This window comes from Ovis canadensis, chromosome 13 (genome assembly GCF_042477335.2).
Source record: "Ovis canadensis isolate MfBH-ARS-UI-01 breed Bighorn chromosome 13, ARS-UI_OviCan_v2, whole genome shotgun sequence".
Lineage (NCBI taxonomy): Eukaryota > Metazoa > Chordata > Mammalia > Artiodactyla > Bovidae > Ovis > Ovis canadensis.
In genome coordinates this window covers 78601516-78621674 of record NC_091257.1, presented here as the reverse complement: position 1 = coordinate 78621674, position 20159 = coordinate 78601516, and the positions used below count along the sequence as shown (strand labels likewise).

General features: G+C 46.7%; 1 protein-coding gene and 1 long non-coding RNA gene across 2 annotated transcripts in view; one reads left to right on the top strand and one right to left on the bottom strand.

Moving 5' to 3' along the window:
• Window positions 1-8101, bottom strand: part of CHMP4B (charged multivesicular body protein 4B) — a 46180-nt gene extending 38079 nt beyond the window's left edge. The window contains exon 1 of the mRNA XM_069548342.1: window positions 7631-8101. Within this exon, the coding sequence (XP_069404443.1) occupies window positions 7631-7820 (190 nt within the window). The 5' untranslated portion in view covers window positions 7821-8101. The remainder of the gene's footprint in view (window positions 1-7630) is intronic.
• LOC138417663 (uncharacterized) lies at window positions 7279-16299 on the top strand. The gene is made up of 3 exons (XR_011248245.1): window positions 7279-7535; window positions 10000-10161; window positions 13388-16299. It is a non-coding gene; the product is annotated as an uncharacterized lncRNA (long non-coding RNA).
• Window positions 16300-20159: the final 3860 nt, after the last annotated feature.

Here is a 20159-nt window from a genome sequence, read left to right as displayed (position 1 = left end):
CTACTCTTCGCGAACCCATGGACCATAGCCCACCAAGCTCCTCTCTCCATGGAGTTTCCCAGGCAAGAATACTGGAGGGGACTTCCCTGGCAGTTCAGGGGCTAAGACTCTGTACTCCTAACGCAGGTGGCCCTGGTTCGATCCCTGGTGGGGAATCTAGATCCCATATGCTGCAACTAAGAGTTCACACGCCACAACTAAAGATCCTGCATGCTGCAATGAACATGGAAGATTCCAACACTGCAACTAAGACCCAGCGCAGCCAAATAAATAAAAACAATAAATATTAAAAAAAAAAAAAAAAGAATACTGGCATGGGTTCCATCTCCTCCTCCAGCAGATCTTTCTGACCCAGAGATCAAACCAGTGTCTCTTGGGATTCTTTACCACTGTGCCACCTGGAACAAATTTTAGGGGCTCCTAGATGCTTGCTCCTTCACTAATGAAAGGCCACAGGAAAGTGTAATCAATCAAGTGTAAAAAAACAACAACAACAAGAAAAATTCTCAGTGATATGGAAATTATCAGGGCCATACAGCACACAGAACTAAATTAATTCCTAACAAACAGCCAGTCCTGCGTGTTCTGGGCTGCAGTGCTCAGACCTCAGCTGGCACATTTATAGAGTGGTCAGCTCTGCCCACTTCACACCTTAAGAGCGACACTGATGAACAGGAGCCCACCTACAGGAGGGTAACAAGGAAAGAAGAAAAACACCAGGCCAGGAACAGTCAATGGAACACAGAAGATCTGTCCAAGAGAGGTGCAGGTTGAGACTTAAGCCCCATCTGCCTTGATCTATCTTCCCAAAGGGGGATTAGACCTGTTTTCCGAGGCAGAATTCACCACCTGTTTTTCCAGCTGAAGCAAACAGTTCACCATTGTCTAGTGTCAGGGGTGGCATTCGCCCCTAAACCTTCTAACTCCAGATCCCACATTCTTTCCACCAGCCTAAGCTGCTTCCCTGCGGAGCCACCACCCCAGCCTGTACCGGAGGTCGGCACTACAGGAAGATGGATCTCAGTTTCAAATAAGAAAGGTGGATTTATAGTCAGAGCCGTCCAAAGGCAGACTACGCAGTAGCATGAGAGGACAAGGCACCTAATACAAATCCTGTCGGCAGAGAGGTTCAATCAGAGGCTAATCGCTCAGCAGGAACATTGCGAAGGGAATCTGGGTACTGGATGCGTGGCTGTGTGAGATGAACCTGCCAACCCTCAGAAATGAATTCATCTCTTCCTGCTAGATTTTCCTCTAACACTTCATTTGTACATGGTTTGCCTTTTATCAGTTACTCGTACGTGTGCGTGTCATCTTCACTAACTGTGTGCCCTTGTAGCGTCTCATCCATCTTTCCACCTCTTAGTGTGCCTGAGACTGTACTGGGAACCCAAGGAAACGTACGCGCCTCCTCTGTGCTGGGCACTCTGCTAGGCACTTTACACGTGTCGCTTTATTCTACAGCCTCACAAGAACCCTAAGAAGTATTGTTCTTACTCTGTGTTTATAGATGGGGAAACAGACTCAGAGAGTATACTGCCAAGGTATTGCTGGTGAGTGGTGAACTGGCACTCAGTTTGGAAATCTTCTACCTACACCTTCGTGCTACTTTCCTCCTAAAAGGAACTCAACAAACGTCTGCTGACTTGAGCCAGACACCTTAAAAACAGCCCAGTACTATATCCAGCTAGGCCTCTTGTTGTTTCCTGTTGCTATGCTCAAATTTTCCTTCTAATTATAACCATCCATCCTCAAAGGAGGAAAGGAAATGGCAACCCACTCCAGTATTCTTGCCTGGAAAATCTCAATCCATGGGGTTACAGAAGAGTCGGACACGACTTGGGTGACTAAGCAACAAATCCTCAAAGTGACCAATATAAAGTTGTCAATTTTTGGATATCCTCTTTCTCACTTTTTTTAAAGACAGTGGCAGAGTACAAAACAACTCTGGGTAAGAGGATCAAGTTTTCACAAACTTTTCCTATGCAAAGGAATCTCTCAAGGCCTCAAGAACCCCAGTCTCCTCCCAGCAGGCCAGAACTCCATCTCAGGACTCTGGACCACTGTAAACATCAGGCCCTGGCTTTCTGCCCCAGAAGTATATGGTTCAAACACATCTTCACAAGCTCTTCTCCAGAACCTAGCTCTCTACACTCAAACCCAACTCAGAACAACTCAGAACTTCCTTGAGCAAAATACTCCAGCTCAAAGGTCCTCACGTTTAGCTAAACTTCCAAACAAAATCTATCTTGAATTTCAAATCACACTAGAAACCCACTGGCAGGCACTTTAAAAATGTTTAATCTTCCCACCCAATAGGGAAAAAAATTTTTTTTTTTTTGTAACTTGAATCAAAGGCGCTAGCATGTTTGGAGAGCCAACACATAAGGCCTCTCTGACACTCCATCTGTCTTAAGAGATAAACCAAAGCCAATCTGGCCAACCATCTCTTTAAGCAAGAAACTTAAGCAGCACCAGGGGCAATCGCCATTGCTCAGTTCCCTGGGTGGGTTTCAGGTTTTCCGTCCCTGGGCCTCGGGGACAGGCGCTCCTGGTGGCACATGTACCATTAAGACGCTGTCCTTTTCAACCTGACATCTTGATTACAGAGGACCAAAAAGCCAAGATCACTATAAATTTAACTTATGAAGATGTCTTCCCACATGCTAACATTTTAGAGCAACTTTATTAAACATGAGAAAGCCACCTTGGCTCCAGCAATGAACAGGACTTAATGAAGATTTATTTCCCATGAGCGTCTGGCCTATCTGCCTCCATCAGACATTTTCAACTGAACCCAAATGAACCTAAAAATGAACTGATTTGCATCCATAAATCCAAGAGAAATGTACCAGTGTAGGGGGAGGTATCCAACCTGTATTTCTCAAACTCATGTAAGTCTCTTGTTAAACTAAAAATATTTCAACAGTCAGCTTTCATTTTTATTAAAATGGGAAAACAGATAAATCTGAGCCACATAGGGTAGCTTATTTCATAACTAGTTACAATGCGTTAAGAAGAAAACAATGTTTGCTATATGATCATCTTTCTTAAGGAGAAAACCAACCAGGCACTGTTTAGAAAGATCCCAAAAAAGACCTAAGCTGGGGAGATTTTTGTCAGTTCACCTACACCGCAACTCTGGTTCCCATCCAGTTCTCAGAGAAAGAACTTTTCCACTTGACAACTGAACCCAAGAAGTTTGCTCAAGGGGTTGGATGGGGTGGGAGATGGGAGGGAGGTTCAAGAAGGAGCGGACATATGTGTACCTATGGCTGATTCAGATTGATGTATGGCAGAAACCAACACAACATTGTAAAGCAATTATCCTCCAATTAAAAATAAAAATTTTAAAAAGTCTTGATCAATAACAACTTTATCAGCAAAGGATAGTTTACTTACTCAATATTTACAGTGTGCCACACTCTTTCTTATATTATCTTAGCTAGTCCACACCATAGTCATGTAAGATGAATACTATTTCCACTTGATAGAAAAGTAAAAATGACAATATTTAAGTGCCTTGGATGTATCTGTTTTCTCTATATTCCCAGTACTAAGCTCCTCATGTTAAGCATGGGACCTAAGGCACAGTTTAAGAGCCTGCCACATGCCTAAGAATGAATATATAACTAAAGAAAACGAAAAGAAATTTGGGGAAAAAAAAATGTAATCCAAACTTTGTTCTAGGCCCCTAACTAAAACCACTTATTGGAACATACTTGCCTGATGCAAATAATTGACTTGAACTGCAGAGGTTTGTTTCAAAGAACCAGTTGTCATCTTTCTAACATGTATATCACAAAAATAGCATCCACGTTTGGTTACACACTTCACAGGGCAGGGCCTAGTCCTGTCTCACTTCTTTTCCCCGATTCAGCACCACACCTTGCACAGGTGGGTGTTTAATGAGCTAAGCGATGACAAAGGTCATGATGAGGCCTACAGCCAGCACAGGAGTAAACAGAACACAAGACGCCCATGGCCACCGGAAGACCTGGTCTCTGAGTCGAGTTACCTCCTCTCTCCAGCCTCGGTTTCCTCTCCAGACAATAGGAATGACAGAACATACCCCCCAGACTGTTTGCATGCGTTTAACAGATACTTACTGAGCATAAATACTACATGCAAGCACTGTGCCAAGTCCAGTAGACACAGTAATGAACATGACTAACATATCCTGTCTCATGGGGCTCAGTCTCAAGGAAATATCATGAGACTCATGGGAAAAAAGGAGTTTCACAAATGTCAAAGGACTCACAGTTATGAAGTCCTGCCCCGCCTCTGTGTTTCCAAACTTGATTAATGGCATCGCTATCCACCCACTGTCTGAGCTATCAGCTTAGGAATCACCTTCAACTCCTCCCTCTCCTTCATCGTGCCCACAGTTGTGATCAACCACCAGCCTTCTGATTCTCCTTCAGAAAAGCTTCTGATGTTTATTACTTCCTGTCAGGTCTTCCATGCTTCTCTAGGCCCTTTGTTCCCACCTGGAGTCTCTCTGTAATAATGATAATGGCCACCATTGATTGGTCACTGTATGCCAGGCATTCTACTAAGAGCTTTACATGCATATCATAAGTTAATCCGATAAGGTAGACACTAGTACCCCTACTGATAAGAGGAGGAATCTGAGGTACAGAGTGACCTGCCCAAGACATGGTTCATGACGAAGCTAGCTCAAACACACTGTCCATGAGATTCCACCCTGACCCTTTACTGGACTCCTGCTCCCAGTCCCTTCCTGGTCAGCTGACACTCCTTCATTGAAACAGCTGCAGTGCTTTCAGAAATCCAAGCTGACGGATCTCTCCTGCTTTAAGATAGCCAATGCTCCTCACCATCTCCAGGTCAAAGTCTCAAGGCTACAGGTCACTCCCTAGGGTTACCCACCTGCTCTCCTGCCCAACAGACTCCCACCAGGGGATGCTGTCACTCGGGGCTCCCCAGTACCCTTGTTGACCACTTCACATCTCCCTCCTCAGCCAAGCTGCTTTTGCCCTTTGCCCTCCAGACAAGAGTCTTCTTCTCGGCAGCCTGAGCCCCATGTAAACACACACACTCATATCTCAGCACTGACTGGTGTTCTTTCCTCCTTCCTTTCCCACTCTTCCTCCTCTCTCCTCTTCAAGCTCTTACACACAAGCTAAAAAAAAACAACACACACACACACACACACAACACACACACTTCCAAAAGGAGGGCAGGCACAGTGTATTTTCATCTCTTCCAAGTCCCAGCACAGTTCGAGTCAATCAGTGACTAAATGAATGATAGGTTGTGGTGTTAACACCTCATAGCACTGTCCCTATAAGCAAATACAACTTTTCCCCTGGAGGACACTAAAAAGAAGGGGAGGTGGCTCCTGTCCTCTCAGGTAAACTCAAGAAAACAGACTGCTTTCCAAAATGTTCTCACAGGTAGCTGAGCCTGGTAGTCTCATAGCTGGCTGGCAATCTCTCTGACAATTCAATCACCTCTAGAACTGCAGAAACAAAACTAGCTCCAGACCAAAAGACCACAGGAGACCTGCCCTCTCAGATGGGAGATGATGTAAACTGATGCCCTCCTCCGTCCAGCAATGGGCAAAGCCCTCCCCAAATGCAGACTGGTCAAAACACCGACTGTCACTACCTCTGTGAACAACAGAGGATCCTGATTGAGGGAGAGTCATGAAAGAAAAATGCTAAAGACAGCAAAATCTAACCCTGCTTTCCAGCTCCGAACTACAACTGGAGTCCAAGCCGCAAATGCCCAGCTGCCTTGGTCCTCACCCGTCTCCCCTCTCCCATTCGCACCCCCCATTCCCATTCTCACCCCCACAAGTCTGTTTTCCAAAGAGAGGCCCAATGTGTTTTTGAAACAATGTGAATGATCAGGACAGCCATAATTATCCTCCAACAGTTTTCCATCCACTTGGAATAAAATCTAAACTCTTCACCAGGAAGTTCAAAGTCCACTCCACACCCACTTGCATTACACCTCTCTCCTCTTCAGTCACTGTATTCCATAAACAGAGGTCTTCTGTTTCTTAAAAGAGGCCAATCTCTGGGCCTTTTCCACTGCTGTCTGCTTGCCTGGAAGGATTCTCCCCTAGATTTCTACAGAACTAATAACTTCTCAAGGTTCAGTTCAAACTTGACCTTTTTCAAGAGGACTTCCCTGACCACCTTATCTAAAGTGGCACCCCTTCCTACCCCATCACTCCCAACCCGTTTTGGTTTGTTTTTTTTTTAGCACTTTCCACCACTAGACAATATTTTCTTCATCTATATTCCTGTCTTCTCCCTCATGAGGGTGGAAGCTGTGTTCTGTTCACCCTCTGAATACCATGCACGTAGTAAGCCACCCAAAAGAATTCACAGAGTATCTGTTGACTATCATCAGCAAAGGAGCATCCTCAGGGTGGGTTATTCTGCTCCTTTGTTAGAATGATGAAAACATCGAATTAACCCCTACTATATTCTGGGCACTGTAAATCCACCATCTTCCCTTCAGAGGTAAATTCACTAGCTCAAGGTCACACAGCTAGTGACTTGCAGATTTCTCAGTTAAATACTTGTTTGTCAAGCTCCTAAACCCGTCTCACCTTTCCTGCTTCTCAGGGGAAGGGTTGTCATGCTACGGTTCACCCTCCTATTGCCATAACAACGAGAAAAATCAAATATTTCTAAATTGCTTTATAGTTATTAAAGCATTTTTACATTCACCTGACTTAAGAGGAATACAAATCGCTTGCCCAGAAAGCCACACAACAGTAAGTAAAGTGCCTCAGAACTCAACAGCCCCGCCCAGAACCACAGTAGTGGGGACTGGGGGAGGAGTCAGGGCCAATGGAGGCAAGGAATCCTTATTTCTGGTACACAGGGATCGCGAAGCGGTGAGTCACCGGGTGAAAGCTTGAGCTACGTGAAACTCTGATAAAGCAACAAGAAGTGAATCACAAGAACTGGAAGGCACTTTAGGCCTACAGAGGACAAACCCTGGCTGATGGATGGGGGAAATGAGGCTCAAGAAGATCAGTAACTTGCTCAAGTTCACTCAGCAAGTGAACAGAGCTGGAACCAGGGAGTTTCCTCTCCCCTAGTTCCCTTTCCTCTCCATCTAGGCTTCTCAAGGAGAATTCTGAAACAGGAGATGGGGAGAGGCCAGGGACAGCTCATGGACTTCACAGAGGAATCGGGAGAGGGCAGGGGTGGGACCAGGAAGGACACAAGTGTTGGGATCGAGGGCTGAAATGAGCCAAGGAGGCGACGGCAGTATCTGAGGCGGGGGGGGGGGGGGGGGGGGGGGGGTGAGGGCAGGCAAGAGGGAGGAGGAAAAGGCGGAAGAGAAAGAACAGAGTGAAGGCGGAAGAGGGAGAAGTGCTGTGAAATTAGGGTCTGAAGGGGCCTGGCAGAGAGCGGAGAGCCTGAGACGAGAGGGCTGGGATGACAGTGTGACGATGCAGGGGTCCAAGGCTCCGGGAGACACTGAAGGCAGTCGGATGGGGAGGGGTCCCGGACCCAGAAAGGCAAGGAAGGGAGTCTGACAAGGTAAGAAAGAGTTTCAGGTCCCGAGCAAACACTGGAGCAAGTCTGACGAAGGTGGAGTCCGGCCAAGGGAGTCTGAGGGGGCCCGGCCGACTCACCGCGCTTGTTTTTAGTGCCGTGCTTCTTGGCAGCCGTCAGCTCCTGCTCGATCTTCTTCTCCAGGAATTCCTGCTTCTTACTTAGCATCTCCTCCGTGTCCCGAAGCCTCTGGATGGCCTCCTGGGGGGTCGGGCCGCCCTTGCCGGCCTTACCCCCTCCAGCCCCGAATAGCTTCCCGAACACCGACATGGTTGCTGCTAGCCGCGCCGGCCTACGCCGTCCGCTTCGGCTCGGCTCGGCTCGGGCGCCCGCTCCTCTCCCCGCCGCTCCCTGCCGTCGCAGGCCTCTCCTCACCTCCGCCCCGCAGCTGGGCCCGGCCGCGCCACCTCCCACAGGCCCCCACGCCCGGCCCGGCAGGCGTCAGGGAAACACGCCGCTGACTACAACTCCCGGTAGGCAACGCGCCGGCCGTGCTTCAAAGCTAATGGAAGGAGGCGCGCTGCATGCCGGGAGACTATAGTCTTCCGGCTGAAGACACTCGGCGGCGCGTCTTTTTGGTCTAGCTAGGATCAAAGGGCGGGGTGGCATGCTGGGAAATGTAGTCTCCTTGGAACTAGTTTTGTCGGGGCGGGGGTGGAAAAACAGGAAGAGAAGTAAGAATATTTTATAAAACAGTAATTAACGTTATGCAGTTTCTGTGATCCAAACATTGTGAAGTGCTTTACTTGCATTATCACATTTACTTATCATAAGCTTGTGTGAAATAATACTCTTACTATTTTCAGTTCAGTTCAGTTCAGTTTAGTAGCTTAGTCGTGTCCGACTCTTTGTGACACCATGAACCGCAGCACGCCAGGCCTCCCTGTCCATCACCAACTCCCGGAGGCCACCCAAACCCATGTCCATTGTGTCGGTCATGCCATCCAACCATCTCATCCTCTGTCGTCCCCTCCTCCTGCCCTCAATCTTTCCCAGCATCAGGGTCTTTTCAAATGAGTCAGCTCTCCGCATCAGGTGGCCAAAGTATTGGGGTTTCAGCTTCAACATCAGTCCCTCCAATGAACACCTAGGACTGATCTCCTTTAGGACTTACTATTTTGTAGGTAACAGCGATGGCATCCCACTCCAGTACTCTTGCCTGGAAAATCCCATGGACTGAGGAGCCTGGTAGGCTGCGGTCCATGGGGTCGGGAAGAGTCGGACTGGACTGAGCAACTTCACTTTCACTTTTCACTTTCATGCGTTGGAGAAGGAAATGGCAACCCACTCCAGTGTTCTTGCCCCGAGAATCCCAGGGACGGTGGAACCTGGTGGGCTGCCATCTATGGGGTCACACAGAGTTGGACACAACTGAAGTGACTTAGCAGCAGCAGCAGCAGCAGCAGCAGCAGCAGCAGCAGCAGCAGCAGCAGCAGCAGCAGCAGCAAGACTCAGGTTTCCCTGGTAGCTCAGTAGTAAAGAATCCACCTGCTAAACAAGAGACACAGGCTGATCACTAGTTAGAGAAGATCCCCTGGAGGAGGAAATGGCAGCCTACTCCAGCATTCTTGCCTGGAGAATCCCATGGACAGAGGATCCTGGTGGGCTACGGTCCAAGGGGTTCGCAAAACTTTGGGTACAACTTAGCAACTGAACAGTAACAACCAAGACTCAGAAATTGAGTGACTGACTAGCTTAACTTACTAGCCATGTCTTCACATATGCTGTTCCTCTACCTGCAATGCCTTTCTGTGCTTTATTCACCTAACTGATTCTTTGAAACCTAGCAGAGGCTAACAGCAAAGCTGGACTGCAAAGGTTCAGAACCCTCCTTGAATACTTACTCGGACACGTTACCTCCCTTCCTCTGTGTGCGTCCCTTTCCAAAACTGTTAACTGGAGATAACAACAGGACTACCTCTGAGCTTGTGTAAGATAGGGAGTTATAGGCCTAGCACAGTAGGTGCTCAGAAATGTGTATTTTATTCTAGGTCATTATTATGCACAATAGCAATTAAACCAGGAGAAGACTCAAAACTTTCAAAAGTAGCAGAAGTATTGAGGGTTGTTTTTATTTTATTTTTTTGCCCGTTCATTACAAAGGCCAACTATGTTATGGGTTCACATATCATTATTTTCCTTTGTCTTTTGCTGTCAAGAATCACTTCTCTGTCTATTAGCAGTGAGTCTAGTAGCCAATATTTCCCTCAAGCCCACCAATCTAATTTGTTGCTTCCAGTCTTTTGCATTAGTAAACCAGTTCTGAGTAAACCTGTTCTGAATGAGGAGCTGAAGTGCTTACCTATGAAGAAAAACTTAACTTCTTCTTTTTTTTTTTTTTAATCACTTCCTGGACTCTGTTGCCTAGGAACAGAGTTTCAGATAAATGAGAGCTTAATGGAACTTCTCCTCTATTATTTCACATATATGAATCTTGTCTCCTCCCCAGACTATTATCTACATATAGACAAATACAAGCTTTGAATGTGATCCTTGATGTTTTGTTGCTGTAATCTGCCACAACCCCAGCCTGTACCTACAGGTAACTATTTCCAGAGGATGAAAGAGTCCGTCTCACCCAGCTTTCTAGGTTGGAAACATTTTTTCAAAGGTAAGAGACATGCTAGAATTGTCAAGAATTCTCAGCAACATAAATTGTGAAACATAAGCCAGACTTGAGTTTGTTTTGTAATTGAGACATTGCAGTATTTTAACAAGCTTTGCCAGTCGTAAAGAATCCGCCAGCAATGCAGGTGACTTGGGTTTGATCTGTGGGTCTGGAAGATCCCCTGCAGAAGGAAATGGCAACGCACTCGAGTATTCTTGCCTGGAAAACCCCAGGGACGAAGAGCCTAGTGGGCTACAGTCCGTCAGGTCACAAAAGAGTCAGACACTATTGAGCGACTAAACAACGACAATATTTTTATCAAAATAAAAAACAGAAACAAGGAGGTTTCCGTCAAGTCATCTAATGGGTAGAACAACCCCTCCATATCTAAGCAATCAGCCTCTCCCCTCTTAGCTAAGTCATGCTGCAACCAGACACACAGGTAACAAACACTTGCTCGGTTTGAGCCATGACCCAAAGAATATTTGAATGACCAGACTCTGTAGACCTCACCACCACCAGTCTCGTATTACTGTGGGGAAAACCATGGATGCTATCAGAGCCCCTCATGTCATAACTCTGGGAGCCCAGAAAAACATCTTGGGGATATGATAGCAGAACACTTAATCTTTGATACCAACCACAATCAGTTGGTGTGGGTCACTCAGATTATTGGGTTGAGAAGAAGTCTGAGTCTGCATCAGGACATTTTGTAAAAATATGCTGAGATCAATTCATGATGTCTGCCTAGTGTGTGTGAGATGGGAGGTGGTGACATATGGGCAAGGTAGCTGCCATCATGACTGAGGATTCAGCTGCCTTGGTAGGGATTCTCAGGGCAATACTGGGCTTCCCTAGTCTTCATTTTTTCTGGTCTCTGGTCTCTTGGGCAAATGCATAGCTTTTTCAAACTGAGGCCAACTGTTACTGATCTCAGAGGGAGAGCAGTGAGCCTTCCTGAAGAGAGATCTTAGTTCCCTGCCCAGAAATTGAACTGGGTAACCTGGATGAAAACCCAGGAATCCTATCCATTAGACCACCAGGGGCTAGAGGCCAAAAGCAAAGGGCCCTGATTCTTTACCAAGCTTGAAAGCAAGAATATTTCAAGGAGGCAAAAAACTGTGAAAATAGGAAAGTTTATTATTAGAGACATAGCATAACATGTAGGAGAGCGCCCAGAGAAACAGTTTGTTTAAGACAGAAGCAAGGCAGAAATATGTACCCAGAGAGAAAGGATATGGGCCTCCTCTCCAAAGAGGAGGAGCATGGTAAGTCAGAAGCTAGGCAGGTACACACACCCAGTGAGGTGTACGGGTGTCCGGAACGGGGAGCACAGTAAAAAGGTCATTTAAATCACTCATATAGGGAAGGTCCCTAGTGGTCCAGTGGCTAAATTCTGTGCTCCGAATGTAGGGAGCACAGGTTGGATCCCTGATCAGGGAACTAGATCCCACATTGCCACAACTAATAGTATGCATGCCGTAACTAAAGATCATGGCATGCCACAGTGAAGACCCGGCACAGCCAAATAAATAAATATTCAAGTCACTTATATAAGACAGTGCTTCAAGGTCTTTCTCTACATTTGGCCAATTATCTTGTTTCTTTCTTCACACCTAACTGGTCGACGTACCCTCCCCTAGATGCATATGCAAATTTTCTCTAAGATGTATCCTATCTCAAAACACTTTGGGCACGTGCCCACATTTATTATGGGTGGGATTGCCTCCCTTTTCAACCCCCAAAAAGCCTTCTTGCACACGTGCAGATAGGGAAGTCTTCTTTGACCTCAGGAGTGGGCACTCTATCTCTACTTTAGCAAAGCTCAGCTTCTGACACTAGCTTTGTCCTTGGAGTATGTCTGGGTGAGAACAAACTTTGAATTTAACTCCGCTTAACAAACACCAACTGTCCAGCCCAGGGGCCCATCTACCTCCTACCTCAGTATTAGCTCATTAAAAACTATGTGAAAAGAATGGGCTACCATGGCTTGCAATAACTTGAATATCTTGCTATTCAATATGCTAACTGAAAGAAATTAGACACACAAGCCTGTGTGATTCCATGTACACAAAGTAGAAAAACAGGCAAAGCATGCATAATCAATGGTGACAGAAGTCAGAATAGTAGTTACTTCCTGGGATAGTATATACCAGGCAAAATTATCATGGTGGGTGTGCTGACAGGTTCTATATCCAGATTCAGTGGTGTTCACATGGGTGTATACAAATATATATTTTTATACTTAAGATCAGTGTCCTTTGCATACTTTATACACTTAACTAAACATGTTACATTGAAGTTTAAAAAATGTCCCTAGTAAAAACAACAATAGAAGCATACAAAGTTTTGATTTGTTTACCAAATATCTTGCAATCAAAAATCTCATCTCTATCCACCAAAGCCCCATGAAAGAAGCATGACTATACCATTTCCATGTTACAGTTGAGAAAACTGAGAACGACCAAAGTAGAAATCACCCAAGGTCGTGTGGTTAAAGACACCCTGCCATATATTTGGTACCTTGTAGGCATCATTCTGATGGGAGACACAGACCTTTGGTTTTGCTTCAAAACCTACACTTGGCCTTTTCAAGATGGCCACCGGAGATAGAGCCATCTTCCTTCCATGCCCCTCTCTGGGCTCCTTTGTTGGAACCTCTGACCTACTGTGACATTGTGTGTCTGTTGCATAACCCCCTGGATCTCACAGACCAGAGGGACACTCATTCCCATGCCTCGTGCTGGTGACATTGTCTTCCTGAGGGTCTCTGCTTTCAGCCTGGGAGCCCACCTTTTAGTCCCATGTTCTGGATGCCTGTTCACGAGGGAGACCTGTGCTGGCCCTCAATGCTCCTGAAGCTCCCAAACATCCCATGACCAGTGGCAGCTCTCGGGTCATTAATACGCACTCCGAACGACGCCCTGGCAGCCACTCTGCCAAGCAGCTTGCCCTGTGGCTCTCCTTCCCAAAGAGAATCTGTTTTAAAGTTCAAGTGTACATTTCTCAATTCAGAGTGGGAGTCAAGCGGCCTCTACAGTGAGCCACCAGCATGGTTTCAGGTGGTTCACGGGGACTAGGTGCCCATGAATAACAATGTGAGGGAGTCAGATTCAGGTCAGGGTTTTTTTTTTTTTGGCGGGGAGGGGGTCTGGGATTGCTTTTTGAAAATATCTTCAGCACAAGAAAAAAAAACAATTTGTAACCATGTATGGTGACATATATGCAGATGGTGACTGCAGCCATGAAATTAAAAGATTATTGCTCCTTAGAAGAAAAGCTATGACGAACCTAGACTGTGTATTGAAAAGCAGAGACATCACTTTGCTGACAAAGATCCGTCTGGTCAAAGTTATGTTTTTCCCAGTAGTCATGTATGGATGTGAGAGTTGGACCATAAAGAAGATGGAGCACCAAAGACTTGATGCCTTTGAATTGTGGTGCTGAAGAAGACTCTTGAGAGTCCCTTGGACTGCAAGGAGATCAAACCAGTCAATCCTAAAGGAAATCAGTCCTGAATTGGAAGGACTGGTGCTGAAGCTGAAGCTCCAATACTTTGGCCGCCTGCTGTGAACAGCCAACTCATTAAAAAGACCCTAATGCTGGGAAAGACTGAAGGCAGGATGAGAAGGAGGTCACAGAGTATGAGATGGTTGGATGGCATCACCAACCATGAAAGTCAGGGAAGCCGACCCCCAAACTCCTCCTTCCCCAGTGAATATTCCACCCCTTTACTTGTAGGCCCCTCCTAACCAGATTGCCAAAGAGGCCTAGGGCAGCAGTTCTTCACCTGTCTGCCCCCCTCTGCCTCTGAGAATATATCTTTGCTTAAATAAACTTTCACTTACTTTCTTAACTTCTCTGCTTGTCTCTGAATTCTTTCCCAACAAAGAACCTCAGGTTCGCCAGAGTCACTATGATCCTTCAGGTCAGGAGAGCTGGATCTGAACTCAGTGAGCCTGAGAAGACCCTTCCCCTCTCCGGGCTTCAGTTCACTCTCTGATTCAACACAGTGAAGTTGGGCCTTGACCTCCTGCCTCAGCTTCTGTGACGAACCATATGCCAGCGACCCTTGGCCAGTAGAGGGAGTCACCCCCAACCTTGATGTAGAATTGTTAAACTCCGTGACACCAACCCCCTCCAGGTCCTGAGAACCCGCAGGGCACATGCTGGCAACCCTGGGGACTGGGAGCATCTGCAACTGCCGCTGTCTCTCCCTCCTCCCCAGGGGTGATAAAATGGGTCCAACCGGTTCTCCTGGGCCAGGAGCAGGCCTGACACCTGCTCTGTCAGCTGAGACTTCCAAGCCACCGCCTTTTCATTTGTCCCAGATATTCTCAGCTCCCTTTTAAGACAAAGGAAAGAGCCCTTCATATCAGACATTACTTCCCAGCTCTCTCTCAGCCTACATGGAAGATTCTTACTGGGGAAACTTGGCCTCTGTGAGGTGGGAGGAGGGGATTGTGGAGGGGACCTTGTTTCCCAGATTATCTCAACAAATATTGATCGAGCAATTCCAGGGAAGTTCTGGGCACTGTAGATATACCAGTAAACAAAACAGACAAAAGTCCTTGAACTTGTGGGCTTCTAATGAGGGGAACAGACAATAAGGAAATGTCTAATATAATGTCAAAGATGAATAAAAATGAAGCAGGGTAAGAGACTAGAGAATAATGGGAGTGGGTGGGGTTTATTTTAAACAGATTGGCCAGGGAAGACCTCTCTGCAGACTTTTGGACAATAGTGAATAGAGGGAAGGAGCCAGCTATAGGAAAATCTGGGGAAAGAGCATTCTAGAAAGGGGGTAAGTGCAAAGGCCCCGAGGCAGAAACTGTTAGGGGAAGCACACTGACTGAAACCACCTGCCATCGCCAGGCACCATAGTAACCATTTACATGAGTTGTTTTATGACAGGAGATCCTGGTAAGGAACACAGAATAAGCCACCACCAATCAGAGAGTTGTCACTCTGCTTATTTAACTCATATGCAGAGTACATCATGAGAAACGCTGGACTGGAAGAAGCACAAGCTGAAATCAAGATTGCTAGGAGAAATATCAATAACCTCAGATATGCAGATGACACCACCCTTATGGCAGAAAGTGAAGAGGAACTAAAAAGCCTTTTAATGAAAGTGAAAGAAGAGAGTGAAAAAGCTGGCTTAAAGCTCAACATTCAGAAAATGAAGATCATGGCATCTGGTCCCATCACTTCATGGCAAATAGATGGGGGAACAGTGGAAACAGTGTCAGACTTTATTATTTTTTGGTCTCCAAAATCACTGCAGATGGTGATTGCAGCCATGAAATTAAAAGACGCTTACTCCTTGGAAGGAAAGTTATGACCAACCTAGATAGCATATTAAAAAGCAGAGACATTACTTTGCCAACAAAGGTCTGTCTAGTCAAGGCTATGGTTTTTCCAGTGGTCATGTATGGATGTGAGAGTTGGACTATGAAGAAAGCTGAGCACCTAAGAATTGATGCTTTTGAACTGTGGTGTTGGAAAAGACTCTTGAGAGTCCCTTGGACTCCAAGGAGATCCAGCCAGTCCATCCAAAATGAAATCAGTCCTCAGTGTTCATTGGAAGGACTGATGCTAAAGCTGAAACTCCAATACTTTGGCCACCTCATGAGAAGAGTTGACTCATTGGAAAAGACCCTGATGCTGGGAGGGATTGGGGGCAGGAGGAGAAGGGGACGACAGAGGATGAGATGGCTGAATGGCATCACCAACTCAATGAACATGGGTTTGAGTAGACTCTGGGAGTTGGTGATGGACAGGGAGGCCTGGTGGGTTGTGATTCATGGGGTTGCAAAGAGTTGGACACGACTGAGCGACTGAACTGAACTGAACTGAACTGAACTGAACTGAACTGGAGAGTTCAGGAAAGATCAAAAGGAGACGCATGTCTGACCACCTCCCAGAACCCTTCTCTCTGGCATCCATCTAGGCTAAACAAGGCATGCACCACCAGGAAGGACCCTGAGTCAGAATGATTGGTTAAAGACAACCTGGAAACTAATCCCATCATCATAAAACCCGAAACTGCAAGTGGCAAAACTGTTCTCCTGGGTTCCCTTACCCTACTGCTCTCCACCCGGGAGTCCTTTCCCAATAAAATCTCTTGCTTTGTCAGCACATGTGTCTCCTCGGACAATTCATTTCTGAGTGTTAGACAAGAGTCCAGTTTTGGGCCCTGGAAGGGGATCCCCCTTCCTGCAACAAAACTAGTTTATATGAGAGAGGAACAGCTAGAGGGCAGGTGTGGCTGGAGTAGAGTGAAAGAAGAGTGGTGGGAGACAAGGCCTGCATCATGTAGAGCCTGGAAATCTACAGGGAAAACCTTAGAGTCCATTCTGGGTGGGATTGGAAGCCATTGGAGGGTTTTCAACAGGAAAGTGCCATAATCTGATCAGGCTCTAGAAAGATCACTTGGGCTCGTGTGGTCAAACTGGTGGGGATCGTGGTGGGGAAAGAGAGAAAGCAGATGATGCCAGAGAGAAGGTTGATGATACAGTCATCCATTCAGGATAGGCTGGTGGCCTGGAGAGGATAGTGTGGCCAAGCTGATTGGAGCCTCAGAGAAGTGGTTCTAAAAATAATCATCTCATCAGAGCTGGCAAGACCTTCAGAAATCCTCAGACTAGGGCTCTGGAGTCTACCAGTCCTGGACTGGAGGCCCAGCTCTACACATTCCAGCAGTGAGTCCTTGGGCAAGCTGCTATACCTGTCTGAGGCTTGGTTTTCCCACCTGTAAAATGGATATGATAGGATAGCTTGCTTCCAAGGGGTGTCTTAAGGACTCCAGTAGCCTGTAAATAAGGTACAGAGCACAGGGCGTGGCGCTTAGTAACCAGTCAGTAAAGCCATGACTGAACTCCCCATGTTTATTGATAGAGAAACTGAGGGTAGCTCTGGGTTAGAGGCAGAAAACTGGAAGAGGAAGAAAGATTTCCAGGGTTCCCCAAAGTCGTATGTGTGTGTGCTTAGTCGTGTCAACTTTCTATGACATCATGGACTGTAGCCCGCAAGGCTCCTCTGTCCATGGAATTTTCCAGGCAAGAATACTGGAGTCGGTTGCCATTCCCTTCTCCAGGGGATCTTTCCAACCCAGGGATCAAACCTAGGTCTCCAGCATTGCAGGCAGATTCTTTACATCTGAGTCACCAGGGAAGTTCAAAGTCATATACCCAGAGACTATAAATAAAATGAATGAGTAAAGTGGGCCAGGAACATGAAAAATCAAGTGGCCCTGCCTGGCCATCTTGCTTTTCCACTTTTGAGACACATGTAACGTAAGTGCTCACCTGAAAGGGTGAGCTCCTCTTGACTGCTGCCTCCTAGTGCCAGATACCCCATTTTTCTTTTCTTTTCTTTTTGGCTGTGCTTTGCGGCTTGAGGGCTCTTAGTTCCCCAACCAGGGATTGAACCCATACCCTCAGCAGTGAAAGTGCAGAGTCCTAACCAGTGGGTTTCAGGGGAATTTCCTCCCATTTTTCAAAAGAACTCAGAAACTTGGATTTTTATGTGAAATCTCCCAACTTTATATTTTCTAATCACTTCTGGAGTACATGAATGCAGTAAATTTTTATATATTTGTCTTGCTGTTGGCTAGGCCTCCTACATAATGTTGAAGTCATGACAGCAGGCATCAGGGTCTTGTTCCCGACACAGAGGGAATGCCTCTTACTTTTCATGACTGTAGGTCTTGAATTTCATAACTTTTAAAGGCTGGCTCATTTTTTCCAAACACAGTGAAAGTCAAAGTCTATCAACCGGTAGGCTGCCAATTTGTGATCTCAATTCTCTGAGTTGCAACAACAATCTCATTGGGTAGGTGCTATTAATATCATTCTTCCCATTTGACATATGAGGAGTCCAAGGTTCAGAGAGGTGAAGTAACTTGCCAGTTACACAGCTGGGAAGAGGCAGCGCCAGGATTCAAACCCAGATCTGCCTGATGCCACAATCTGGATTTGACAACCCTGGATGCCCAGGTTAGTTCCTCTTTCTACTACACCCTGTCCTACAGAAGCTCTGTCATCAACATTGAGTGACCCTTGACCGTGAGCCTTCCCCTCTCTGGGCCTCAGTCTTCCATATGCCAACCTAGGACAGATTTAGCTACAAGAACCCCAATATTGCCCCAGCCTCCTCACCCGCAGTCCAACTCCACATCTTTTAAGTATTAGACCTGATCTTAATATGGCCCTTGTTTGGGGGCCTGACTCTGCCACTTACTGCTGTGTGGGCTTCCCTGGTGGCGCAGAGGTTAAAGCATCTGCCTGCAAGTGGGAGCCCTGGGTTCGATCCCTGGGTCGGGAAGATCCCCTGGAGAAGGAAATGGCAACTCCAGTATTCACGCCTGGAGAATCCCATGGACGGAGGAGCTTGGCGGGCTACAGTCCATGGGTCGCAAAGAGTCAGACACAACAGAGCGACTTCACTTCACTTTGGGGGCCTGGCTCTGCCACTTACTGCTGTGTGACTTGGGGCTGCTTAACCTTGCCTCATCCTAGCTGTAAAATGTGATTAAAAGTAGCACTCACCTTAAAGTGCTTAGGACACACCAGGTATGACGTGAGTGCCTAGTCACCTTTAGCCCTCATGATTATTGATAAGCGCACGCATGTGTACATTGACAGGAAAAAAAAGAGAAGTATAATTTAAAATTGTATTAAGATGGAAATGTGGTTGTTCACATTTTTTTTACTATAACTGTTACAATTTTTAAAAAATGTTCAATGTCACCCATGATGCTTTTAATACAGAGAATATATTCATTGTAGAGAATAAAATTCCTTAAGCCAACATCCAAGGCTCTCTCTGATTTGACATTGACCCATATTTCAGTAGAGCAGAGTGGCTAAGCGTACACGGAAGCAGGTCCTCCAGCTTGAAACCCAATTCTGACTTCCTGTGTGTGTTTGGGCAGGAAACTCTGCCTCTCTGGGCCTCTGTTTCCTCATCTGTGAACTAAGGAAAGTGACGATTCTCACCTGATGGGGCTGAACTTATGTGACACAGAAGGGTTACAACACAGCTTCCATCAAATGGAGGTTTGAAGCAATTAGTGATTATCATGAGTGACCCATTTCCCCCAAATCTCTGTCACCCTGGACCACACACCAGCCCCAGGCCTCAATCACTGTCACACCTCAAGGTCTTTGCTCATGCACTGCTCTGTCTGGCATGCTTTCTTCTATCTACCCATACATCAAACACTCTGTCAAAGGCTACTTCCTCCTCTGAGACTTCCTGCCCCCACCAGCCCCTCCCCTGGCCCTTCTGACGGCTGGGCCAGGTACACTTACTGCCCTCACCCCCTCTGCTGTGCAAGGCTGCCTCACTCATCCCTCCCACTACATCACACCCTCTCCTGAGGATGTGGGGAAGTCAGCCTTGCTCTGAACTCCAGCCACAGGCCCACACACAGATGTCTGAGGGATGTCCTCTTCAGGGAAACTCCGTGATTAGATTGCGCCCAACAGTCCTCTCGAATCCCGTCCTGTCCCATTTCGAGCCTCAGAGGCCTCTCCTGCACCTGAGGCAATGTGGTCTAGCAAGGTGGTGGTGAAGATAAATAAGAAAGCACTGGTCAAGGCCCCTTTTCTCCTCCCTGCCTCCCAGGAAGCCTGGTGTGCTTTCCCTCTGGACTAGCTGGAGACAGTGAAGGGAATGCTGGATGCGACAGTATCTATGGCCATTTAGAGATGGTCCTCTGGCTCTGGTTAGAGTTTCTGATCGCAGAGGGTTTTAGGCTAAAACCCAGGATTCTGCATTTTCAAAAGTGAGTTATAAACTCCTTCCTCAGGGGGTTTCCATGGGTCATGATCTAAAATAACTGTTCTGTATGCATCAAACCTCTCTGTGGCTATTGGGGCAGGATAGTTGTGAGAGAGGAGCCAAGGGACCCCTCAGCCCCCACATGCTTTGGAGGGGGCACTGCTGCCACCTAGGGGCTAAGAAAGAAACTGCCAAAGGTAGGGCCTGAGTCA